Genomic DNA, 27,123 nt, shown 5'->3' with positions numbered 1-27,123 from the left:
GAGCAGCAACCTGGCCACCATCCCACTGAGCAACACACATAACCCGACCGCGATCATCCCGTACAGCGAAAACACCACGTAGAACAGCGACCTCCCCGTCGCACTGGGGAAATAAAACGTAATCCAGTTGGCCAGCGACACGCTCTGGGCACGCGCATGGTACAGCGTCAACATGGGGAACACCTCCAAACGCTGCAGCAGCGCCTCCCGAAAAATCCCCGTGGAATTATCCTCCACCGTGGAGAACCACACCTTATCCAGTTTATTAAAGACAAAATGCTTCAACCGTCCCATCTCGATTTTTCCCAATTCCTCCATGTGTTCTTTCGAGCGGAACGCGTAGTGGTTCAAGCGTAATTCATGGATGCTAGGTTCCAGCCAGTCACCGTTCAGATGATCCTCCATACAGTAGTGTACACCGGCCAATCCGCAGCGTTCTGGTCGCCAGATGGATTTGCCGTTGTTATGGTGACAATCATCCGGGTATTTCAACTTCAGACATGTCGCGTTGTACTTCTCTTCCCAGTCGTCTTCCAGACCATTTAAAGGGGCGCGGTAGCGGTTGCGTGACGTCAGCAGCATCTCCCCGTTGAAGACGTCGTTGATAACGAGAACGTGCTGGGAGTACGGATCCAGTGTGAAACGCACGCGATTCTCATCGACAACGCCACCCGCCCCGAAACGCAGCGCCTCCGCGTAGATAATACTAATGGCTTCGCTCGCTTCACTGCGGATATACTCCACCAGGGTGGGATACTTGGGGGAGAACATAAACTCATCCACATCGCTGATCAGCAGCCATTCGGAGACGCCCTTAAAGCGTTTATTACACTGATTCAGCCCCTCCATCTGGCCGTCCATGTATTCGAGATACGTGAAATTATTGGGTTTCTGACGACGACGATAATTCTGCGGTAGGATTTCGATCATGTCGGGATGGCCGATGGCGGCGTACAGCCGCGGGAGCAGGTAGATATCGTCCGTGCTCTCATCGTCCAGGAAGACGAAATGCTCCACACCCTGCAGACGGTGGAATTCAATCCATTCCAGGACGACGTTCAGTTCGTTCTTGATCATGGCGCAGGCTGTGAGGAAATACTTCTTCTTGGGTGGTTTCTTCGGACGGGCCTTGGAGAGGGCATAATCACAGGGGAATATGATAAGCATCCACAGGACAAACAGGCGCCAGCGGTGGGTAGGCATTGAACCGGAGACGATGCAGCAGAAAACATGCTGCACAACAACAGATGATTGTATGATGATTATTGCTGATGGATGTTTGCGCGGAAGAATGTTGTGATAGCTGTAACACACGTGTCCTGTTTATCGCGCGGCTGCCATCGTATTACATATTGGCATACAATTGTGTTGTTCGCAGCGGCTGCGGCTTTCGGTAGAAAAATCTAGCGTCGTTTGATCAGTGGTCGCGCTAGCAGGTGGCTGTTTGTTCACATTTGCCCGAGGCGGATAATCCGTTCAGTACACAGTTCAAGCGTGACTCATGCGCTGGATTTAATATTATTTAATACATCCGTCAGTCCGTCTACTACGTACGGCTCAATGCGCTAAAAAATGATCGGTACACCGTTTGTTTTTGTGTACTGTAGTTTCTTCTACCTTAATATAATCGTAAATATTCACATTTGCGGATTTGCCACAGGCAGGTTGCAGCTATTAAAAAGCGCAATCCTGGCGGATGGATTAAACCAGGAAATGTGGAGGTTCAACAAAAAACCAAATGCCACAGAACAATAAAGAGTACGAATATGTTCGATGTCCATATTATTACAGTACTGTATTCAACTTGTAGCGCAATACCAGTAATAAGTTAGTGTGAGTTTTGATTCATAACCAAATTACAAAAATATTAAGTACAAGCTGAGCACGGATGAATATTGGCTTGCGACTATTTTTAGAATTTTGTTACCGTCAAATCATGCAGTACGTTGCAACATCGTTAGAAATAAGCTGTTTCCCTAGAAATCTGCAGATTAAGAAGCACAAGAGCGAGCACCCGCCCTTGTCAGCCTTATGGCATCCATGGTAACAAGCTTTAAAGTGACCACTGGTCATGAGGTTCTGCACACAGCAAGCAATAACTGGTCTCAGAACACCCGCGTGATCGAGAGGTTTCTAACGCATTTTGAAGTAGGAAAATTGGATGAGCAGAAGCTGAGATCACCGGCGCCGAATAAGAGGGCCGAATTCCTGGCACAGATAATTAGTATTCATATAAACCAGTTTACGGGATCTACCTCCGTACACAAACTTTTGCGGCGCAAGTTTGTTACGCAATGCACACTTCGCAACGGTTGATTGCGTTGGTCCCAGCCGCTAAGAAAACTACGAAAACTAAGAAAGAGAAAATCTAAGAAAACTTGAGAAACCCTAAGAAACCTAAGAAAACAAAGAAACCCAAGAAATCTAAGAAACCTAAGAAAACCTAAGAAACCTAAGAAACCTAAGATATCTAAGAAATATCGTATATGAAAGAATACGAGGTATACCGATCACGCTGGTGGGATTGACTGCGATTAATTTTTTCACATGTTTCTGTCGTGGCGTGATAATAAACGTATATTTATTATCAAACTCGCAGGTCGCTGACTGACTGTCAGCAAAACCAAAACATTGACTCATGTACTGTATTTTCACGAGTTTAAGGGACACGAAAATGCCCTAGGTCTGCTCGCAGCCACCCGGGGCCTGCAGCTACGTTCAGTTCTGCTCACTCAGCCCTGAAATTAAAAATTAATTTTTGAATTTGCTATTGCTCATTACGGGCTACTGTTTGAAGTTTCACAATCCGTAGTACTCTTCGTTTCTGGATATCCATGATTATCGAAAAAGTTATGTTAGCAGAATTTATAATGGCAAATTCGCTTTGCTAATTGGCCCAAAATTATGATTCTACTGACTGCTGCACTGTGTGCCAGTGACTACCCCTGGCCAGGGGGGGGGAACTAGGGGCAACATTGTTCCTTTGCGTTTCTGCAGAATCGTTTAGGCTTTCTCTATGTTCTATCATTTGTTTTGGTTTTCGGAGTGCATGAGTTCTTAATTTGAGCGAGGTAAGCCCGTTTCAATCAGTTTGTGCCAATCTTTGTGTGGTGATCAGCACGAACAAAATCTATCAGTCCTGTCCTATCAGCAGCTAGGCCGCCGTTTCAAGTCGCAAAGCGCTTGTGCAAAAGCCGAGTTGAGGGAGTTACTTTTGGTTTTTCCGAATTATTGCGTTCAGAATTTCGTAGTGGATATCCAAAAAAGAAGGAAAAATCGTAGTGCATATGAAGCCGCGTATTTAACATACTTGTCTAAGTGCGGACAGAGCCATAAAACAATAAACCATGTGCGGGACCAGTGGTCGTGGCCTACCGCTTTGAACATGGAACAGCCGCTTCGTAAGTAAACAGAAGCCGACGAATCAGCGGCCTGTTACCTTGCATAAGTGTAACAATGGTAACATTTGTGTGTAACAGCGGCATATTAGGGAAACTGTTACTGGTCGATACAACATGCCATTAACAAAACCGTAAACGACGAGTCGGTATTCAACATACATAATTATACTGTACTCGTATATCTGTACTGGACTAATTCGTCGTTACTGTACAAAACGGTATTTACTCGTAGTGATCTTATTGTTAATTGTGAAATTACTTATGTGCTTTTGCATAGTATAATGAATTAATTTAGGTATTTATGCTGTTATATTCAAGTAAATATGGAAATAACTGCATAGTTATTACCATTACTACCTTTATTCATGAAATTAATAAGCCACTTCCACTTCGAGTAGTACATATTTTTCCGTAGTGCATATGAAGCCGCGTAATTGAAGTATTTGAAAGGGAACAGACCAAGAATATGTGCGGGACTGGCCCTTTGACCGCTTCCTCGCCGCCGTACCGTTTGCTTGTTTATTTAGTCAGCTCCGTTCAATGCATTCGGAGCTCAAATAGGAAAGACAGTAACGTGAGTGGCAGCTACCTCCATCTGGCGTCTGCTGGTCACTGTTATATGTCCACTGGTAGCATTTACGTGAACAATGCTGAACAGACGATTCTAAGCGATGCCAGCAAACATGCTTATGCAAATAAGCAGGCGATCAAATATTACGGTGGCTTGGGCAGCAGTGTTGAAGAAAATTCGGACGAAAACTATTGATTTGTTTTTTTGTTTAATTTAATTTTTAATTTTGTTTAATTTTTTTGCGTTTAATTTTATACATCAATGTCGTGTGCGATTTTTTGCTTTTTGTTTGTTTGTCAGTGTGGTCGTGGCTTATTAATTTCATGAATAAAGGTAGTAATGGTAATAACTATGCAGTTATTTCCATATTTACTTGAATATAACAGCATAAATACCTAAATTAATTCATTATACTATGCAAAAGCACATAAGTAATTTCACAATTAACAATAAGATCACTACGAGTAAATACCGTTTTGTACAGTAACGACGAATTAGTCCAGTACAGATATACGAGTACAGTATAATTATGTATGTTGAATACCGACTCGTCGTTTACGGTTTTGTTAATGGCATGTTGTATCGACCAGTAACAGTTTCCCTAATATGCCGCTGTTACACACAAATGTTACCATTGTTACACTTATGCAAGGTTACAGGCCGCTGATTCGTCGGCTTCTGTTTACTTACGAAGCGGCTGTTCCATGTTCAAAGCGGTAGGCCACGACCACTGGTCCCGCACATGGTTTATTGTTTTATGGCTCTGTCCGCACTTAGACAAGTATGTTAAATACGCGGCTTCATATGCACTACGGTTTTTTCGAAACTGAAAATTCCCTGCAGTTGTGAACAGCATTGTCAGTGAACCAGTTTGAACGTAGCTGCAGGCCCCGGGTGGCTGCGAGCAGACCTAAGGCATTTTCGTGTCCCTTAAACTCGTGAAAATACAGTACATAACGTTGCTATGCAGAAAGGTCAGGTGTATACACACATATATCTGACACCTCCCCCAGTGGGGAAACCCACTCAACCAAAGCCAAAAATAAAATTAGCGTCCGAATTTTGGATCCGCGATCAGTCGATCCGGTTCTTTTCGGTCTCTTCCGCTTCGTCGCACTTCTGCTTCTGGTGGCTTCAGTTGGGAACTGGTATCAATTTTCGCTTCAGGAACGCGTAGCGTTTTCTTAGCATTTTTCGCATTCGCTGGCTTCGCTGGTTTGGCGCTATCGACAGACGGTAATGTAAGTTCAGGCGTTTTATCAGTACCGATCTGTCCACCAGCATCCTGCTTTGTGATCGCTTCCGGAATGACATCGTTAGGCAGTGCAGCCGTCTGCGCAGGCGCTGCTGGCGATGCGACTGGTACTTTCGGTACACCCGGTATCTTTGGTGCGACAGGTACGACAGGTGCAGCTGGTGGATTCGGTAGCGCACGCTCGTCTGGGTGCAGCCAATGCCTCGGTCGCATCTGATTTTCGTGCCTTCGCAGGTCAATTTCGTTGACCACGACAACCCAGATGCAGGTACCTTCACGCTTAACCAGCTGTCCACGCTGCCAATCAACTGCGCGGTTCGGACGGTAATCCGTACCATTACGTAATCGCCAACTTGGAAATGCTTCTCCTGTGTCCGTTGGTCGAAATTTCGCTGGTAACGCTTCCGGTTACGCTCCACTGTTGTCATTAGAACAGGCACCAGCAAGTCCAGCTGACCACGCAGTTTGCGGCTCAGAAACAATTCCGCTGGCGACTTGCCAGTTGTGGCCTGTGGCGCGTTCCGGTATCGGAACAGGAATTCCCGCAGAGCTGTGGGCAATGGCTTCCGGTCGGCCATCAGGTTGCTGATTCCGTCCTTAAAGGTTTGAACGTAGCGCTCCGCCTGGTCGTTCGGCTGTGGGTGGCCAGGTGGTGTACGCAGATGTCGGATGCTGTGTACCGTGCAGAAATTTGGAAACTCTTGCGAGGTAAACTGCGTACCGTTAACGGTGACGATTTCGGTGCAGGCTCCGTAACGGCTGAACAGATTCAGGAGGGCCTCCAGAACGCCGTCGGACGTGGCGTGTTTCATCTGGATCACCTCCGGCCACTTCGACATGGCGTCCAGAATCACTAGCAGCATTGTGCCGTGAAATGGACCGGTGAAGTCCATGTGGAGCCTCTTCCAAGGTGCATCCGGCACTTCCCACTGCGCCAGCGGGATCTTTGCCGTTTCTTTTGCGCGTTCAGTGCAAATTCGGCATTCACTGGACATTCGTTCGATGTCTTTGTTCATGTTAGGCCACCAACAGTATCCTCGTGCTTCACCCTTCATCTTCCCCGCTCCCATGTGGGCGCTGCGAAGGTAATCCAGGATCTGCTGCCGGTGCTTCGATGGCACGACGGTCCGGGATCCCCAGCATACGCAGCCGTTGATGGTGACGAGCTCGTGCTCTAGTCGCTTGTAGGAACGCGCTAGGGTATCTACCGTCGACGGCCAGCCGTTCATAAAGTATCCATACACGGTGGACAGTTCCGGATCTCTGGCTGTTTCCTCGGCGATCGCTTCCACCGAGACCGGGAAACGCGACACGTTGTCGACGTGAACAGCGTTGACCACACTGTCCATCCCCAGAGCGGGCAGGCCATCCAGCTGCGTCGAATGCAGTGGCAGGCGGCTCAGTCCGTCAGCTTGGCCAAACTCCTCGGTGCGGCGGTATTCGATGCTGAACGAATATCCCATCAGCATCAGCGCCCACCGTTGGAGGCGGTTTGCAGTCCCCACCGGCACTCCTTTCCGTTGACCATACATACTGAGCAGCGGTTTGTGGTCAGTGCACAAAGTGAACTCGCGCCCAGCGATATATTGATGGAACTTCCGGCACCCAAACACCAGTGCCAGGGCCTCCTTTTCTATCTGGCCGTAGTTCTTTTCGGCGGCTGTGAGCGTCTTCGAGGCGTGCGCGATTGGTCGTTCCGTGCCGTCCGGAAAACGGTGGCGGATCACGGCGCCAATGCCGTATTGTGACGCGTCCGCGGCGAGGACCAGAGGCATCCGGGGGTCGTAATGAACCAGGGATGTCGCGCGGACAATCTGCTGCTTTAAAGAAAGGAACTGCGTTTTGCAGTCCTTGGACCAGGACCAGAGGACTCCAGCCTTGAGGAGGTTGTGGAATGGCGCACACTTCCCGGACAGGTCGCGTACGAACTTCCCGTAATGGTTGGCCAGACCCATGAACGCTCGGAGTTCGCTGATGTTGGTCGGCCGGGCCATATCGCGCAGTGCCTTGACGCGGTTTTGGTAAATGTGGCGACCTCGGTGGTTTACCACGAACCCCAGATACTCCATGGAGTCCTGAAGGAAGACGTTGGAGGACCTTCTTCAGGTTCCGGAGGTGCTACTCTTCCGTCGCCCCAGTGACGATGATGTCATCGAGGTAAATGGCGACACCCTCGCGTGCTCTTCCAGACGTTGGAGGACCTTCTCCAGGTTCCGGAGGTGCTCCTCTTCCGTCGCCCCGGTGACGATGATGTCATCGAGGTAAACGGCGACACCCTCGCATCCCTGGAGGGCGCTTTCCATGATCTGCTGGAACACGGAGGGACAGCAGGCGACACCGAAGGGCAGTCGGTTGTACCGGAACAACCCTTTGTGCGTGTTTATTACCACCAGGTTCTTGCTCTCCTCATCGAGCTCCACCTGGGCGTACGCTTCCGCCAGATCCAACGTACTGAACTGCTTTCCTCCGTTCAGTTTCGCAAACAGCTCATCGGGCGTCGGCAGTGGGTACTGCTGGACGTCGAGAGCGTCGTTGAGTCCCGTGCTAAGGTCGGCACAGGTACGGATGTCTCGAGCCCGTTTCTGCGCCGTCACCACTGCTGCCCAGTTGGCCCGTTTTACTGGTGTAAGGATGCCTCTCTCCACCAGGCGATCCAGGTCGCGCTCCAGTGCTTCGCGAAAAGCAAACGGGACCGGTCTGGCTTTCCGGAATACAGGCGTCGCGCCCGGCTTTAAGTGCAGGTGAGCCTTGTAATGTTTACAATGGCCCAGTTCGTCCCGGAAAACAGCGCTGCGCTTCTTCAGCAACTGTTCCACCTCCAGCGTGCCGGAAACTGTGGACACCATAGTCGACTGCAAATCCCGCAGACTCAGTCGGCTGAGGTCCAAGGCGCGGATCCAGTCCCTTCCCAGGACGTTGCCTTCTTTGGCCACCACCACAATCGGCAGTGACTTGCAAGTGCGTGCGTGGGCGACTTCCACGGTTGCAGTACCGATGACCTTTAATGTGTGCCCCGTGAAGCTCCGCAGAGTATTCGTATACGGTGACAGCTTCGGGGATCCGATTGATCGCCACGTGTCGGCCGTGATAATCGTCACGCTGGATCCTGTATCCAGTACGGGCGACACAGCACGCCATCCAGCTTTACTGGTACGTGGATGGATCGTCCATCCGTCGTGTCTACGGACAGGACGTCGAATTCCTCCTCCACCAGAAATGTCCGCCGCCCATCTCTTCGCTGCTGCGCTGCAGGTTGCTTTCCGCTCCGACACACCTTCGCGATGTGCCCTTTTTTACCGCAGTTTTTGCAGGCAAGATCTTTCGCCCAGCACTGTGACCTCTCGTGCTGCATGGAGCCACATCCATCGCACGCATCTCTCGCGGTAGCTGGCTTTCGGTCAGGACGGCTGCTACGGTTCTGCATGCTGCCGCGTCCACGACCGCGTCCTCTGCTGGCACCGCCCCCGCCACTCCGGGCATTGTCGACGCGCGTCACATCCGGCGCTGTCTGACCTTTCTTGTTGGACTTGCGCAGCTCATATTCTTCACATATCTCAAGAGCTTTTTCGAGTGTGTTGTAAGTTTGCGACTGTAGATGCTGGCGCGTAGCGTCGCTGGAGATTCCGTTTAGAAAGGTCGCCGACATGTTCTTCTCGAGCACGTCGGCTGGAAATGCGCAGGGAAGCGCCTTTCGTCGCAGGCGGTTTGAAAAGTCCAGCAAGGTCTCGCCGGCCTCTTGCCGTAACTTAAAGTAGTTGGCCCACTCGGTTGCAGCGTTTGTCTTTTTCACGTAGGCGTGCTCAAGCTTGTCCACGATCTGGGCAACCGTGAAGTCGTCTGGATTGCCCGGAAGACACATGGAGAACAGCATTTCTCCAGCGTCGATGCCGAGGGCGTCCAATAAGAGACACTTCTGGTCTTCAATGTCCGTGATCTTCCGGAGTTTTACGTAATTCCGATATTGGAATTGCCACCACCGCCATGTCATCTTCGCGGGTTCAAATTTGATCAGCCCTGATCCAGTCTTCTCGCTGGACGTCGTGGGGGCTGATGGCGAAGCAGGCGATGTCGACGTCGTGAGAGACATTATGAGGTGTAGGGAATCAGACCGCGTGAGGTCGTGTTGCCTTCACGCCAGTTTGTCGTGGCGTGATAATAAACGTATATTTATTATCAAACTCGCAGGTCGCTGACTGACTGTCAGCAAAACCAAAACATTGACTCATGTACATAACGTTGCTAAGCAGAAAGGTCATGTGTATACACACATATATCTGACAGTTTCTTAAATTTTCAATACTTTGTAACGTGCCGATGCCGAAGGCCGCGGTCTATCTCGGTTTTTCCGAACGGTCCGCAAACAGACAATGTATTTACCATGTATGTCTATGGGGGCCCATGGCAACAATTTGTTTTTGGGGCTACTCCTTCCCTTTTGGGGCGTATCGATGGCGCACAAATTACATAAGAACACAAATTGGATGAGCAGATCGAAGCTGAGATCAACGGGGCCGAATGAGAGGGCCGAAATCCTGGCACAGATAATTAGTATTCATATAATTAGCATTCATCACATAGAGCACTGACTTCTGACAAAAATTAAATCGGTTAAATTGTGTGTGTTGTACCGATAAATATGACCTAGAGAACAGCTAAAAAAGTAAAAGTAATTATACATATAGACATTATATAGATATTCCGATACTCAGCGATACTTGTGCAGTTGTACTGTCGTACGGATGCGGTGTTGTGAGTACTAGTGTGCAAATCAAGTGAAAAAAAACTATGTACAATGAAAAATTTCAATAATTTGATTCAGTTCCGTTAATCCATTATTCAGGAAGTCGGAAGTCCATGCAGGTATCAATTCGAGAACTGTTTTAGTCAGCATTAAAAGGCAGCAGTAGAAGGTTCTGCATTGCAGTGCGTAATAAAATTTTATGCCGCGCTTTTTCCACCGCTCGAGGCGGTTTCGCGGACCACAATCTGCGGTCTTGCATCTCTGCCTGCGGAGAGTCTCCGGCAACTTCGCAGCCGACGTGAATCAGCTCTCTTTCCTTATGGATCCGAGACGCGCTCTAATTTACTGCGGTTCTGTAATCTGCGTACTCAGACAGGCCAGGAAAATATGACCCAACATCGATTTTTCGAGATTGTAACCAGCTAATAAGAAGTACAATTGTGAGCGCCAGTGCCCAGTGGCTCTGCTCTCCCAGAAAATTTCTTTATAAGCAAAAACTAGAAGTAGGATTGTTCGAGATTTTGTTTAAGCTCCAGCCTTTAACTTAATTAGCAAACAATCATAAAAGCTCTGCTTAACATTCTACGCTGCTGCTTGATGTACGTGATGCTCGGCAGGGGCTATAAGTCAGCGACCGAGTCTAAACTGTGGAACGTAGCAAGCGAAACGCATAACATTTCACCAATGCGTCACTGAATCAACGAAAAACATGATTACGATCGCGGACTTCTAGGGCCACTACATACTAGCAGGGCCATCATTAGTCGAGTACTCCGTCTGGTTGAGATTGCCCGACGCAACTCCCGTGGGAATATCCACAGCACAATCGATGGGTACATAGATGTCAGATGGATACATATAATCGCTTGCAATAGAATCTTTAAACTTAAACACAATCCCCGTGTCACGCGCACTATGCAGCAAAGCGGAGTTATTTTCCCACCATTGACGGTACCATGCAAACTCGCATCCGCAATATCCAAACAGCACCTTGTAGCAAACTGATGCACGGACATTGAATGTCCTTCCAATTGGTAACGTTGTTCCTATATTCTCATACATAAGCCACGCACAGCTTATGCCACTATAGCCCGGGGAGCCAGATCCGGCATAATCATACTTCATGTCACGATAATCCGGAATTTCTCGGAACAAAAACGTTATATCGCTAGTATATGTACTAGTAAAACAGTGCTCAGAAAAGGCTCGACTTAGAGTGCTGCAATAAATATATTTACAGAGTTAGCACACGGCAAGGTTGCGATTGTTCAAAATGCGAAGCGGCGTTGTAAAAGCGTTCAAAATGCGAGAAACTGCGACATATCCCAAAAATTTAGATCATGGTAATGCGAAAATCGAATCTCCTACATAAATCACGTCTTATCAGAGCAACATGCTTTGTAGGAGAATTCACTGCCTGTCCAAATATTATCCAGGGTTACTTTTCTGGAACAGTCTACGCTGAAGACATCCGTTTCATTCCCCTTTCTTTTAACACTTGGAGATAAATAATTTCCGATTATGAATACTTCACCCAGGTCCTTTTCTTCTACCAAATACGGTTTCTGTTTCAGGAAACTGCGCAACCAGGCAAACGAGCAAGCGCAGTGCAAATCGTGCAAATAGTGGAGGTAATCGCCGTTTGAAAACCTGCTGTAGGCGGGTTTAGGTTTAGGACTATTTTGATTCAGTAACGCCCCGATGAAATCTCTCTCCAGTGTCAGGCTACGCAGATGGATCAAATCCGTGAACGTGCCCGGCTCCAGCGCGCTAATTGTAATTAACTCAAACGTGATCAGCCGTAGCTGCGGCATTCCGTCGAAGTGCTTCTTCTGAATCGTCACGTTGGGACAATATTTGAGCGCGAAACTGTACACATTTGGCAAAATCCCCAGTGCGTATACTTTGGCGGTTGCATTCGGCGATTGGCAATCGTAAACAGCGAGGTGCGCGGTTTGATTACGAATGGGTTCGACTACATCAACGGTAACGGGATCCTGATCTATCTGCCCTTCAAACAGATTCAGCAGGACGGCGCGATACGGGCTAATTTGCCGCACATGTCTGGTGGTATTAGCTACTAGCGCATGCGGCATGTATATACATGATACATCCAAGTACGTGTTCAGCATAACCTTGATAGGACTGTCATCATGTACATTGCACGGATCGTAACCAAACACCACCATGCATATCGATTGCTCCTGTTGATATTTTAAATAAAGATTGCATTCTTCAAATGTAAGTAAGTCTGCCCGAAAAGGATTTGCTGCGACTGGAAAAATTATACCGTTGAATGCTGATGAATTTTTATGGCTAAGATCCTGGTCCGGGTCAGCCATCCCACCTAGCAAGATGTTCATAAAATAGAGATCATGAATTTAAGAATGTTTACAATAATAACACGGTTGTTTTTAATGGGTTATTCACATTAACATAGGTTAAAGGCAAAATTACGCAGTTCATCATTTCAACCATACTATACCACTTTGTAACACCTAACACCCATAGTACGTATATATTTTTACCCTTCATACATAAAACACATAATAATGATTCGGGAGAGGAAACTTTGAGTAAAAAGAACTGCGAAAAATAAATAGAAATAGAAATGAAAAAAAGAAATTCGTTTAGAAATTCGTTGCGTTTAGAAATTCTATGGTATGACTTATGAGGATGAACGTCTCGCATAATAGAACTTATAAATTCCGTTGTTACTTACATGTCTTACCCTCCATGTTCGAAATAAACCAAAAAATTACGAGCCCGTATCTCAGTTTTTCCATATTCGAGTTTTGAGCCAATTCAGCTGTGTAATCTATCACAGGGTATATAATCACTGGCAGTGAATGTGTCCGCAGTGAATGCGAAGGAAGACGTTGGTGCGTGCTTATTCATCGATCACGGTAAGTACAGCTTTGTCGAATCCGTTATTTTGCCCTGCAGCTGCAATTTGCAGAACTGATGGGTTTTCGTGTTAGAACGGGTAGCGCAGTATTTCAGCTCAGTTAAACTCTTTGAACCATTTGAACCGGTACCGTCTGAAGAAGCTGAATCCGTAGAATACATTTTTGCGAAAAAAAACAAAAAATCAGTCTAATAGATGTATAAACCAGGTGCCATTTGATTTTTTAGATTTAGATGTTTTACCATAACTGCTTTAATTAAATGGACAATAAAATAAAGAGCTCGTACCGTACTGCTTTAACGTAGACATTTACCAGGGCCCATTTTCCAGGTATAAGTTAAAAAACTTCAGATTTTGGGAGAAAGGTAGGATACTGCCCTAGTAAGCTTTAAAAAGTGATTTCATCTGCAGTGGCTTAAAGGATGTGGCCAATCTACAATTAAATGGATATACGTAATCATGGTACCGTATTACATACATACTACGAGTATTCCTGCACCGGTACAGTTTAGGCTTTTTGTAAAATTCTTTTTTTGTTTTGTAGCCGTGGAGTCGTGGACCCTTTCAACACGCGTGCCTGGGTATCCCCGCCAATTATTACTTCAGAAATTGTTAGTACAAGCTACACACAAGAAAGAATATTTGTACGAATGTGCTTGCAAATTAGCCGATACCGAAGTTTGAAAGTTAGGTTTTGACGGCGAGACAACTGTAACATGTTATTCACGACCCCACTGCAAGTGAAATACGCGCAAAATAAAAATAAAATTTTTCAATAATCCGAAATAGTGTTGGGCCAGTCGCTATGGCAGCCTACGAGTAGGCAGCCAGCGACAGTCCCGCTTCCGGTGTGCTGACTCACACCGAGTCGCACTCGCTGTCGAGCGCTAGATCGGCCTCGACTCAGGCAGCTTTCCGCCCAGCCTCACGTCTCGGCCAATCATCGGCCTCGATGTAGGCGGAGCCACGCCTCCTTTCCACATCTCGGCCTATCAGCGTTCGCTCGCTCGTGTTGGATCTGCCCAGTGCCGCATTAGGCTTTTTCCCATGTTACGGCTCGATGTGCCGTTCATTTTTCATTCACTAGCTGACATTCGGTGATTTCTGATCTACAGCTCACATCGAGCCTTTGTGTTTGGGTTCTCTGTACTTTATTGCTATCCACAATAAAGCCTCTTCTCACGATCGTGAGCCTTTGTTCGCCTGCTGTCACATGATAGCAGATCGTTGAGTTTTTCCTTCTGCGAACCTCTTGAGACCACGCTGTAGACCTACATCCGTACGGCCGACGTGAAGAAAGGAGAGAACCAACGGTTCCTATCCCCATCTGATCGCCGCCAGCCAGAACGGTCTGGTCTTTTCTCTCTCTCTTGCGGGCAGAAAGCCTCGGCAGACCCTCTTCCTTGCGCGTGGACAGAACGTTCCTCGCGGCAACAACCCTCGGACGGACTTTGCCCGGGTTGATTAGCGGTTCCCGCGGATCCCCGGACGGAACGGACGGCACGGACTCAGCGGACCCTCGCGGACCCTCGCAGCCTCACCAATCGGGGTCGCCTTTGCCTTAAGTGGCACCCGCAACTTTAACAGCGCGGATTCACCGGATCGACAAGCGGATTCACGCGGACTTACCCGGTAAATAGGGTCGACTGACCCTCGGTAAGCCTCGTAGAGCCTCTAAAGACCCGATATAGCGGGGTAATTTTCATTTTCACCGGACTAAAAGTAGTTTTGGCCGGCTAAAACTTATTTTTACCCGAAAAAACGGGCTTAAAAACATCTAATTAGGGTAGAAATAGGGTTAGCCAGCCTTACTAGGCCGGACCCTCGAGCCTCGGTGTAGACCCTCTGAGCCTCGGTTAACAACCTTTCTAAAATTACGGAAAATTACGGGAGCTAATTTCCCCCGGCTAAATTAATTTTTGGTCGGTGAAAAATAATTTTTCTTAATTTTTCCGGAATTTTCGCCGATTTTCCCACGGCAAAAATAATTAATTCAAATTAAAAATTAATTGTGACGTCACGACGGCCGATTTACCATATTAAAATCTGACCAATCAGGATAACGGGGAGATTCCCTATGTTATAAGTCCGTAGTGAGTCACTGTTTTTTGGAATTTTGCACGCGGCGCGTAGAATCGTGACGTAGGCAGTAATCCGCAAGACCACTTAACGGTGTGTGACGTCATAGCGGTCAGTGCTGTAGTATAGGACGTACGTAAGCTGTACCCTGTATTGACAACAGTACTGAGTTGCAAGTAGTACAAGCACACCTACACCATCACCCCACACCCCACCGGACCTTTGCCCCCCCACCGGACCCTCGGACCTTCAATAGGCAAAAAGCCTCATCAACGTCGGACAAGTCCCCAATAGGGATAGTCCGACTTCTTGGCTGAAGGGTCAACCCGGAGGCTACTTCAAGGCTCCAATAGAGCCACCACCGAAGATGTCCGGTCGAGAGAACCCGTATGAACGGAAGTTCGACCAAGGCTACGCCCGACGAGACAACGCAGGCGGGTACACCTTCCGCCATGCCGGCCCGGGTAGTGAGCCTCACTCGTCGGATTCCAACCGATCGAGTAAGTCCGGCAAGTCGAACCAGTCGACCAAGTCGGCCAAGGAGAAGCGGGACGCGCGGATCCTGGCGAACGACTTCACTCAATCGCCGGAGGATAGCTTCGAGGACGCCCACGACCGGACGTTCCTCGAGCTACCACAGGCCGAACCGGAGGTTCTGCACGACCCAATAGGTCGAAAGGCGAACTCCGAGCCTGCAGCTGGACTTGTGCACCCAATAGGTGCCTCGCCAGTCCTCTTCCCGGCCATCACCCCGGACCATGGAGCCTCGAGCCCGGCGCTAAGTAGCTCCGAGGCGTCACCGGACATGGGTGACCCTGTGCAGCCCCAACAGGGCAGCATGGCTGGACCGAAACCGAGGCAAGGCCAGATGAGCCCGAGCCAGATGAAGGGTATGGTATCACCGACCCGGGGGGTGACCCACAAGGCGGGTTCACCGACTAAGTCCCCATTGACCCTGGCTCAAAGCCCCAAACCAACGGGCAACAACCCAAAATCTTTGGACAACAGTCGGAAATCGACGTCGCCGGACCCGAAGCGACCCTCGGGGACTCCGAAGGTGACCACACCGGACCCGAGGATCCTTACTGGAACTTCAAGTCGGACTTCAAACTCACCGAAGCCGACCCCGGGAACTTCGAAATCACCAACGGGAAGGTTGCAGTCGGCTGGAACCTCGAACACCGAGGCTCGAGCCTCGGACACCGAGGCTCGGACCCCCAACACTGGGGTCCGGACTCCGACCCAACAGGTTGGAACACCCAGGACCCGGCCGGCAACCCCCACTTCCTCGGCTAAGAAAGCTGTTTCCCCGGTCAAATTCCGGATTTCGTCGGTTGCAACCTCCACGGGCGAGGTTGAGGGTTCGGTTACCGAGGTTAACTTAACCTCGGTTGGCGGACCGTCATCCCCGAAACCCAAGACCCCCGGCAGTGAACCTATGCCGACCCGAGCCAGCCGGATCGAAGCCTCAAAGACTGATCGGAAGTCGAAATCGGCTTCACCGAAGGTTGCAAAGCCAACCTCGGACCTTCCGGCTACACCCCCGATGTTCGAACCCTCGGACCTCGGGGCTGGTAAAACTCCATCACCGACCGACGATGTCTTCGACGCAACTGTGTTACCCAATAAGGTGACCGAGCGTCCGGACAGCAGAAAAGGCTTCAGGTTTCCGTCACCGAAGCAATACCCAGGCTCACATCGGAGCCTCGGACTACACCCCGGCGGTACCTGACAAAGACCCTCCGGAGAAGATTGACAACCCACAAGCCCTCCGTCAACGGATTTACGAGCTGCAAAACCAGCTCTTGGCCGGACAAAACATCGTCGAATCGACGGAGAATGTTCTGTCCCAGACGGTGGCTTTGCACAAACAGGAGCGCAAGAGGCTCACTGACGAACTTGAACGTGCGAATGCTGTCATTGATGACCTTACCCAAGAGATCGAACGGTTAGAGGCCCAGTTGCAAGTAACTGAGGAGCCCTGCCGTCACGAACAAGCCGAAGTCACTAGACTCCAGGACATGCTGGAGCAGTCTCGGGCCGAAGTGGCCACCCTGCGCCAAGACTTGGAGCAGCGGTTACAGGCCCTCGGCTACTCCGAGGCTGGCTCGGCGGAACTCCATAAGATGTTCGACCGGGTGGATGAGTACCGCGAGGAGAACCATCACCTTAAGCAGGGCATTATCGGCCTGGAGGGAGAGATCGACGAGCTCAACTCGGAACTCGACTTCCTTCGGACGGCCTACGCGAACCTCCGGGAGAACCAGAATGACCCGGAGGGTATAGCCCTAGACCTTCGGCTATGCCAGGCCCAAATTGGCCAGCAGATTCTTCCCCTCACCACTCATCTCCAGAATGAGACAGCCCGGTTCGAACAGGCTCGCGTCGAGAATCTTGCAGTCATCGAGGCCCAACGAGCCCGGATCACACAGTTAGAGTCCGAGAAGACCCAACTGCAGATAGACCAGGACCGTCTCCTAAAGTACCAACAGGAACTCTACGATTACACCACGGACGTGACCAACAAGTACACCGGCCTGTGCGATAAGTACAATCAGCTGGTCCAGGAACGAGAAGACCTGGGTATTGAGGTCGCGTGCCTGAAGGAGGAAAAGACCTACCTTGAGGACTCTATGACTGAGCAACCCCATCCTACCGGACTACCCAAGAGCAGGACAAATGTCGGCAGATTGACGACTACCTGCGCCGAGACAACCCCCTGCTGAACCCAACAGGTCAAACGGGGGCTCTCGAGAGTCAAACCTACCAGGTCGGAATGCTTCGGAATGAACCTTCGGTTGGACCTATGCCGAGGCCGCCGTTGGTACCGACAGCCCCGGAGCCGGAACGAAATGACATTCGACGGCTGTTCCCAATTCTCTACGGCCACTTATACTACCTACACGGTACGGAGGAACATCCACAACGACGATGTTCTCAACCGAACAAGGCCTGTAGTATCGATCAACCGGACAGACGACCCCCGAGAGCCTCGAACTTCCCTGAGATTTGAACTCCTGGCCCCGACCCCCGCCCTGGCCTCACCCATTCAGAATAACCGGGACCGACAACGTTCGGGTTCCCAGAACACGCCGAGGATGGTTCAACCTATCGGCAGGCAGGGCATGATTGGCTGACCCGGTACCCGGATAACGCATCACAGCAGCCTCGGCCAGACAACCGTGACCCAATAGGTCTGGCCCCCCGGCTGCTGGTCGGGAATGCCAGCTTGCAGGGCAAATATGGACCCACAGGTCCGGCGCCCCAGGCCGACCAATGTGGTTATACCACCGGGATGTGGCTCGACCACAACAGAGTCCCAGAGGATGCCTGGGTATGTGGCACCAAACCAACCGCCGAACCAGGGGTATGGAGCGCAGAATCCGCCCGGACCTGGACAGCCCCAGCCGGCACCCCTGGTAACCCATACCTCAACCCCAACCACAGCCTCAACCTCAACCCACCCACCTCCGCCCCGGCTGCGCAGAACCAGCAAGCGGCCTACCCGGTGGCTTGGAACCCTCCGGTAGCCCAACAGGCGATGCCGGCGGTCCAACACCGTCAGACCCCACCACCTGATGAGCAAGACATTGCTCAAGCCCGACAGGAGGGCTATGAAGAAGGGCGGCGCCGATACGAAGAGCGGAACAACCGGATCTTGGCTCGGAAGAATCGGGCAGAGTTGCCGAAGTTTAACGGCGACGGGGCCAAGGTGGAAGGCTGGATCACAAAGATCCGGCGAATTTATCGCTCGGAGGCTGACGGCGTCGCAATGACGGACGTCGCCTTTATGACGGAGCTAGAGGGCGCCCTAACTGGACAAGCCCTGGAGTGGTACCAGAACCAATCAACTCTGGAACCCGAAGAAAACGGATGGACCGTTGATTATTGGCTGCAGCAATTTGCGGCCCGGTTCATGGACCCTGACAAACAGGTCACAGCAGTCGCGGACATCACCACCAGAAAGTACATGCTGGGGCAAGAGACCCCCGAGCAGTACTACGACGCCATCATAAACCTCAAGCAACGAGGCAACCTCACCGACGAACTGGCAGTCTTCTACCTACGGACGAATGTCACGGAGCCAATCCTTCGGGCAGCTCTGGACGTCCGAATGCCGAAGACGACGCATGAGTTCCGGGACTATGTACGGGACTTCACCCGGGGCAAGCCGATGTATCAGGTAGTTAAAGGTGGCAACTCCACCAACTACATCACCGTCAGGACGGCGACTCCCGTTCCTGTGACCCAACCGGCTCCCGGATACATCCAACCCAACTCGCCAGGTTACCAGAATGTGCAACCGGGGCTTCACCGACAGAGCCCTCCGGCGACACCACCACCCCAGGCCCGTGGTCAACTTGAACAGACTTGGGCGGCAATGGCGGCGATGAACCTCAATGGAGCCCCAACAGGGACCATGGTCACGCCGCCAGCTTACGGGAGCAGCGGCCAACCGAGTCAGCCTCGGAGCCCCGGCTACGGCCAACCACAGAGCCAGGGTTACTCCGGCTATGGCCAGCCCCAACAGGGCTACAGCCAGCCTCGGAGCCCCGGCTACGGCCAGCCCCAACAGGGCTACGGCCAGAACTCCGGCTACGGCCAACCTCAGAACCAGGGGTATGGCTTCGGAGGCGGATATGGACGCGGTGGAGCCTCACAATATGGTGGCTCCGGCGGAAGACGTGGCGGCGGGAATCGCGGCCGCGGAAACTTCGGCAACCGCGCGGGTGGAGGCGGCCAGGCCCAGAATGCAGCGGCAGCCTCGGACACCACAGCAGGAGGCTCGCCAGCAGGCAACCTACGTCGATCGGATGGAAGCTAAGTTCTTCCAGTAGACCCAGGACGGAATATTTTCCTGCGGTCACTGCCTATGGGGCAACCACAACCAAGCGAGTTGTGGCTACGCCAACCTCCGGTTAGAAGACAACCCAAACCGGAGATGGTACCTGGACTGGAGGTACCGGTACGATAACGGATGGCCATTAGGCTCGGCGAATCAAAACTACCCGAACATCGTACCACCCCCGCGCCCCCGCCAGCAGAATGCCGGCGGATTCGGCGGCCAAGGCAGCCCTAACCGGCAGCCTGGCCAGGGAAATGGAGGGAACCCCCAGAATGGTGGTCGACCCCCATTGGCAACTCCGCCACCAGCCCAACGGCCGCAACTGCCGCCGTCCCCGGCCCCCAATAGGGGCCCGGGCGGATACCAACCGGCAGTTGGCGGACCTGTCCCGGGTACATCCCAGGGAAACGTCTAAGGTCGATGAGCTCCGGTGACTCATTCGACCTCTGTCATCCAACGGAACCACCGGATAAGGATAACCCCACTAACCGGAATAACCCCTTGGACACAACTCGGAACCTCAACGAGGACTTATCCTCCGCAACGGTCAGCGAGTCCGCTAGAATTTTAGCGGCGGGGACGGCAGCCCAACTCGGCGCCGAACATCCCCGGTTCGGATACTCGGAGAATCGACCCGAACCTCGCCACGCCGAAAATGCGGCTCCCGGACCAGAACAGGTACCTGGGAGGATCGGCCAGGAACTTGGATCCGATCGGCAGCCGGGACACAGAACGCCCGGACCCCAGGCCCAGAAGGTGAAGCCGGGGATGTCGGCCGGAGAAACCGGACCCGACCAGCCGGGACGAGAAACGTCACCAGGCTGCCCGGACGGCTCGGTGCCCAATTAGGCATGAGCCACGGGCTAAGCGGAGAATCGGGACGCCGACCCGCAACCTCGCAGGACGTCAGAATGACGCCTGAACCGTCCTTGGTAGGCCAACCAGGTAGACGGCCGGAGGTTTCCGACCGACGAAGTAACGGAGTACTTCGAAGACTGGGAAGCAGTACCTTTGGAGGCACAGGTACCCGCCTACTGTCTGCAGCAGGAAGCGGACCTCTTCCAGCGACAACCGGCACGAACTGTAACCGGATCGCGGACGTTCTTCAACATGCAATATAACCTCTCAACTTTACGAGAAGGTCAACCATCCATGGAAGAACGGATAGCAAGCCGGATATACCCGGTGGAAACCGCCGAATCGTTAATGGACGGAGTAGCTAACCGTCCGGAGGCGAGTCACTCGGTTATGGAAGTTCCACCCGGGCTACCAGGCTTACAAGCCCCGGCAGAACGACTAAGTCCACACCGACCCTCGGAGGTCATCCCACAAGACGGAGTAGACCTACCGAGACGGGACAGAATTTCATCACCGCTGCGCGTAGACACCAATAGTGTCCCCGGCAAATCAACGACAACCCTAATTCCGGTCGAAGTTACCATCCGAGAAGTAACGATCCAACCGTTACAGTCCACCGGACGACCGAAGGTGGTCCGGGCATGGACACATGAAGTTCAAATTGGACCGGTCACAACTACGGCCATGTTGGACACCGGAGCCGAAACATCCCTAATAGAGGAGCGTTTCTGCCGAGCCAACAATCTTAAACTCGAATCCCTGGGGTACTTCACCAAAATACGCGGTGTTGGCGGACAAATCGCCTTCATGGTGACCCATTGCTGTACCGAACCGGTAACTTTGCAAGGATTCACCAGTCCCCATACCTTCCACGTCCAACCCAACGACTCGGACGTTCCTGTGCTTCTTGGATGCGACTACTTGCATTCCAAGTTTGTTTTCATCCGAGCGCCAACGACCCCCAACGAGGGTCAGCGGAACCCATCTTCGGGTGTAGTGCAGCCTATCCCGATACCAGAGGCATCGGGCACGGCAGCGAATGAGGCTCGGATAAGTCGGCTTGATCACCCGATGAACCCCGGACCCTCGGTCTGCCCGCAATGCTCGGATACCGAACGAAGCCTCGTAACGGAGCTGCAGATCCATAACGCCATCGAACAATACTTGGCGAAAGTACGGACGACCCGATTGGAACCAGTCCGAGGGATACTAAAGTCTATCCCGATACCAGAGGCATCGGCCTCTGGTATACTTAACCAAAGGTACCGAACCTGGTTTTCCGGCATTCGACACCTCCTTGAAACCCGGACGATCGGCATAAGACTCGCACTCGACCGAGTCGGCGCAAGAACGGATGATCAGATCCGAGCCGCAAGGGGAGGAATGCCAGGAGGTAATTAACCTAACCGAAGCCTTAGAAGAGGAGATCATCGAATGGGAAGAAGAGCGGATCGTACTCCACGCACAATTTGTGGAACATCAGCTCCCTATACCGGCAATACTGGAAATCCAGTCCCATGAACTGGGTCGACGCCTTATGTGGCACTTCCGGGACCCTTACCACTTCGGTACCCTGGATACTGCCTCCTTTTGGAGTCGATACGGCGAAGACACCCGCATAACTAGGGTCGTACCGGACTCTGAACCTCCGATCGAGCCTTGTAACTGGCACCAGGCCAAGAAAGTAAGGCTAGCCGAGGCTGTGCACCCACAAAACGGGGGGCCGCCTAGCCAACACACGGGCACAAGCCCCGGATCAGGAATATATGGCCTTAGAATGCCCGATCTGCCATGAAAACAATGGAGCGATCGTCCAAGCCCTCAGAACTCGAAACGAAGAAGTCTGGGAGCATGGTAGGCCACCATCCCCTGGACCTCCCGAACCGGGAAGGACCGACTCAGCAGACCCCAACTAGGGTCACTGACGGTCTACTTGGACCATCCGCCGGAACAGCGGAGGAAGGCGAAGCCGACGAATTTGGAGATTGGGATTCGGAAGCCTCGGATGTACAGAGCACAAGTGACTCACCGGACACTGACTCCGATAATGAGCCATCCGACCCCTCAGACAATAACTCCTCGGATACTTCCGATGACGACGACGATAACGACATAGGCTGACCCTTCGGTTCAATGGGTAGAATCGACACACCCCCGGACGAACCCCAAAAGGTGGATCGTCCGGCAACGAACCTCAAAGGAAGCCCAGCAACCCCAGAACGGAGGCTCACAACGACGGGCTGAGTTAACCGCAATTACGGTTTTCACCCGGCTGACAGCCCAGTAACCTCGGCTACGTCCAGCGATACGGGCCTGGAACAGGACCCTAACACCTCCGAAGCCGAATCCTCGGAAGCCAGCCCCACGTATGACGTCCGTGCGGCGGGACAACGGGTATCTCAGACCGACGACGAACAGATTGCCCAACAGGCGACATCCGTCGGAGGTAACCCGGTTGAACCCAACAAAAATGCAAGTCCAGACGGAGCCTCGGCTAAACCGAAGGCAGCCTCGGTACGACAGACTAAGTCCGAGAAGACCGTCTATAACCCATGGAAACGGGTACGGAGGCTGAAGCCAATAGCTACAGGCCCAACCGTCAATCGTCTTCAGCTCCATACCGAGGACAAGGACGAAGACCGACAGCCCGTGTTCATTGAGAACAGGTGTACCTTACCACCCTTCTCAACATGCGCCGTACTGGTGCGAACCCTTAAGAGTATGGCCCCTCACCGGGATATCCAATTCGAGTCTTTCCGGCGGAAGTACTCCGGGAGTTCGGCCGATCGAAGACACCATTGAGATCCGACCAACTTGCGATACTGCATGGATCAAGATCCAAAACGCGACTGAGTACAACCAGGTACTCCGAAGGGGTGCGAAGATCGGATACATGCACTACAGCGACACTTACGGGTTCGAGCCCGACAATGAAGGGATTGAATGGGAAATCCCGATGGGAGTAGCCCGGGTCTCACAAAATGGAGACCGGCCATACAGCTTACCGAGGGCGACACAATATGACGCCACTACGGTACGGATCCAGCTACTTCCCAGGGCTATCGTCGAAGTTACGGTAACCCTCGACATAGAAGTTGACCCCGCTAAGAACAAGTACCTGATGTACCTCGGCTCGGAAGAAGCCTTAGCGGAAGGTATCGAGATGAAGGATGGTCCGACCCCACATGACGGGAAGAAGTTCACCATCCTCGTGGCTAACCACACTAATAAGGATATAACCATCCGGAAAGGAACCCCAATGGGTCGAGTCGAGCCGTACGAACATATGACGGACGACCAAAAGGCCCGGGTCCGACTTACCCAAGAAGGTGACGAAGACCCGGCAACCGTCGAAGAACAAAAGAAAGCCATCAACTCCATGAAGCTCGGTGACAACTTAACCGATGAGCAGCGACAAGTTCTACGGGACATCGTGGGAGTATCGGCTTGTCTTTCCAACCTCAAACGACCCTACGGTGACGTCAAGGGAGTCACCCACGTCATCGACGTCCAAGGTGCAAAGCCTATAAAGATGAACCCAACTAGAACCAGTTGGAAGGGTCCGAATTCATCTCCAAACACGTCCAAGAGATGCTGGACCAAGGAGTTATCGAACCTCCGACGCAGCATGGAGCTTCCCGTGGTCTTGGCAGCCAAGAAAAACCCGGACGGCTCCGTCGGAACCAGGTTCTGCATCAACTACATTAAGTTGAATGCAGTAACCAAAAAGAACAACTACCCCCTTCCGAACCCGGATGAACTACTGGACAAGTGCGCCGGGATGGAATATTACGGCAAGGTAGATTGCCAATCCGGTTTTTGGCAGATCCCAATGGACGAAGCCTCGAAGGACATGACAACCTTCGTTACGCCAGAAGGCATGTACAGGTTTAACCGGATGCCGTTCGGAGTCTGTAACGGACCCGCAACCTTCCAGATGCATGTCGATAAGATAACCGCAAAAGCCCGCAAGAAAGGTGTTTTTGCGTACATCGATGACATCATCTTCTTTTGGCCGGACCTTTGAAGAATTCAAGGAAGCCTTCCGAGCCACCCTGGACTGCCTACTTGAGGCCGGGTTCACCATCAAACCCTCGAAGTGCGAGGTTGGAACGGATAGTTACCCTTCCTCGGACATGTCCTCAGCAAAGCCGGAGTCCAGACCGACGACGAAAAGGTAGCGGCTATTGCGCAACACCAACCCCCGCGAACAGAATGCCAATTGCGGTCGTTCCTCGGGTTGGCTAACTACTATCGGAAGTTCATCCGCAACTATGCCCAACGGACATCGAAGATTTATGAACTCCTTCGGAAGACTAATTCCATCCGGACAGACTGGACGGACGACCATACAGCGGAGTTCAATGGCATCAAAGAGGCTCTAACTACAGCCCCAGTACTCGCGAAATTCGACCCGACCAAGAAGACGGTAATCGAATGCGATGCCAGTGGAGCCGGACTTGGCGCGGTGTTGTCACAAGAAGACCACCCTGTAGCATTTGCCAGCCGAGTTCTCCATGGAGCCGAGAAGAACTACGGAGTCACCGAATGGGAATGCCTAGCCGTAGTTTGGGCCGTCCAGAAGTTTAAACACTTCATTGACCATGGACCCTTCACCGTCAGAACGGATCACCGAGCCTTACAGAACTTGATGCGCTGCGAGTCCAATAGACCCGGCATCAACCCCCGGTTAACACGGTGGGCTTTGGCTCTGCAAGGCAAGGACATTACCATCGAGTACAAACCTGGAATTTTCTGCGATAATGCGGATGCTCTGTCTCGGTGGCCCCTTGAACGACCCGACGATAACGACCCCCATGAAGAATTGGACAAGGTACCCAATTTTGAGGACTTAAAGGACGAGATCAAAATAAGGTCTCTCCGGGTACAACGACACGAAATCAAGGAAAAGAGCCGAAGACATCCGGACCTCATACTTGAGCCCGGAGGCTGGACGGATGAGGCTAAAATAAGGTCTCTCCGAGTGGCAGCTGAATGGAGGCAGACCACAAATATGCGTCGCCCCGTCCCAAAAGTAACCCCGCTGCCTGGATGCAAGGTCATCTCGGACTGGAACGACCTATCTACCCCATATGTAAGGGTAAGCAACGTAGTCGTACCGGACGATCCGGGCTCACAAGGCGAGTCGAGGGTCGAAACCGCAAGAGTACGGACTACTGAGGTTAACGGACCGGAGGCTCCGGGTTCACAAGGCGAACCCGAGGATGAAGAAGAGAAGCCGATCGAGTCCAACAAGGAGTTACGCAGACTGCAACTCCGGGACCCCCACCTCCGGAAGAAGATCGATGAGCTGGAAAACCAGGATCAGCTGGACCATAAATCCCCATTGTTGGAACATTACCAGATGAGCGGAGGTCTATTATACCGGCTGACCACCCACAACACCAAGTTGGAACGACGGTTCGTGGTCCCGCTCTTCATGCGAAAAGGCATCATCCGAGCACTTCACGACGGAAAAACCGGCAACCACTTCGGCCGTGTGAAGACATTGGAGGCAGCGAAGCTTCGGTACTACTGGGACCGGATGCTATCCGACATTCACGACTACGTGGATAACTGCCCCCGGTGTACCTTGGTGAACAAGCCCGGACTAAACCACCCGGTAAACTCCAGAAGATGGAGGTCGGTGAACCATGGTTCCGAATCTACGCGGACTTTAAAGGACCTTTACCCGGACTGAGTCGAAAGGATACCAATACATCGCGGTCGTTACCGACCAGTTCACCAAGTTCACCATAGCCCGAGCGACCAAGACTAACTCGGCAGGAGTTCGAAAAGTTCTTCGTGGAGTGATGTCTAAAATACGGCATGCCGACCCACCTTCACACCGACCAAGGATCCCACTTCACGGCTAAGACCTTCGCCAAAGTGGCCAGGATCTTCGGGATCGAGCATACCTTTGGAACAGCCTACCACCCAGAGGGTCAAGGCCAAGTCGAACGTTCCATGCAGACGATCTTGGACGGCAATCGGAAGGAATGCGACGCCAAGGATGGTCACCGATGGCACCGGAATCTACAGTACGTAGTATGTGGAATCAACCGAGCCAAACATGCGACCACCGGGTTCTCACCCTACTACATGCTGTATGGACGTGAGATGACCATACCCCAGGACGTCATCACCGGAACCAATGCACCGGAACACTACACCGACAAGGAACAATACATCAGAAGGATGAAGGAACGGCTCCAGAGGGCTCACGACATCGCGAAGACGAACATCGACGAAGCCTTCCAGAAAGCAGCCGAACTCTACAATAAGAAGAAATCCGTACCGGACTTCCAGAAGAGAGATCTCCTCGTCCTGGTAGAGTATCCAACAAGGATCCTACCAGGAAGGAACGGTACGATGGAGTATGGACGGTACTCAACTATAAAGGACCCAACAACCTTGGCTCCGCAACGTCGAAACCGGAAAGAAGATGTTGTCGCCGTGGATAG

At 51.7% G+C, this 27,123-nt stretch overlaps 3 protein-coding genes across 4 annotated transcripts; 1 reads left to right on the top strand and 2 right to left on the bottom strand.

The window, feature by feature from the left end:
• Positions 1-7,329: 7,329 nt before the first annotated feature.
• LOC129597484 (uncharacterized protein K02A2.6-like) lies at positions 7,330-9,314 on the bottom strand. Its single transcript, XM_055495055.1, has 2 exons — positions 8,376-9,314; positions 7,330-8,226 (listed from the first exon to the last, which is right to left on the bottom strand). The coding sequence occupies exons 1-2, from the start codon at positions 9,312-9,314 to the stop codon at positions 7,330-7,332; spliced, it is 1,836 nt and encodes a 611-aa protein (XP_055351030.1).
• Positions 9,315-11,174: 1,860 nt separating this feature from the next.
• On the bottom strand, positions 11,175-12,822 carry LOC129597490 (uncharacterized). 2 transcript variants are annotated; one of them, XM_055495061.1, is made up of 2 exons: positions 12,691-12,822; positions 11,175-12,315 (listed from the first exon to the last, which is right to left on the bottom strand). In XM_055495061.1, exons 1-2 carry the CDS (start codon positions 12,752-12,754, stop codon positions 11,342-11,344), a joined length of 1,038 nt encoding a protein of 345 aa, XP_055351036.1. In that variant the 5' UTR covers positions 12,755-12,822; the 3' UTR covers positions 11,175-11,341. The 2 variants fall into 2 exon arrangements, with proteins under 2 accessions (XP_055351036.1, XP_055351037.1); XM_055495062.1 differs by having other exon boundaries at positions 12,700-12,813.
• A 13,666-nt stretch (positions 12,823-26,488) lies between these two features.
• On the top strand, positions 26,489-27,026 carry LOC129597449 (uncharacterized; the record flags this gene model as incomplete). The annotated part of the gene is made up of 1 exon (XM_055494995.1): positions 26,489-27,026. A coding segment is annotated over exon 1 (538 nt), but the record flags the coding sequence as incomplete, so codon positions are not given.
• Positions 27,027-27,123: the final 97 nt, after the last annotated feature.

The sequence above is a fragment of the Paramacrobiotus metropolitanus genome, unplaced genomic scaffold (assembly GCF_019649055.1).
Source record: "Paramacrobiotus metropolitanus isolate TYO unplaced genomic scaffold, Prichtersi_v1.0 Parri_scaffold0000105, whole genome shotgun sequence".
Classification (NCBI taxonomy): domain Eukaryota; kingdom Metazoa; phylum Tardigrada; class Eutardigrada; order Parachela; family Macrobiotidae; genus Paramacrobiotus; species Paramacrobiotus metropolitanus.
The sequence above is the reverse complement of the archived record's forward strand: the minus strand, read 5'-3'. Positions and strand labels throughout refer to the sequence as shown.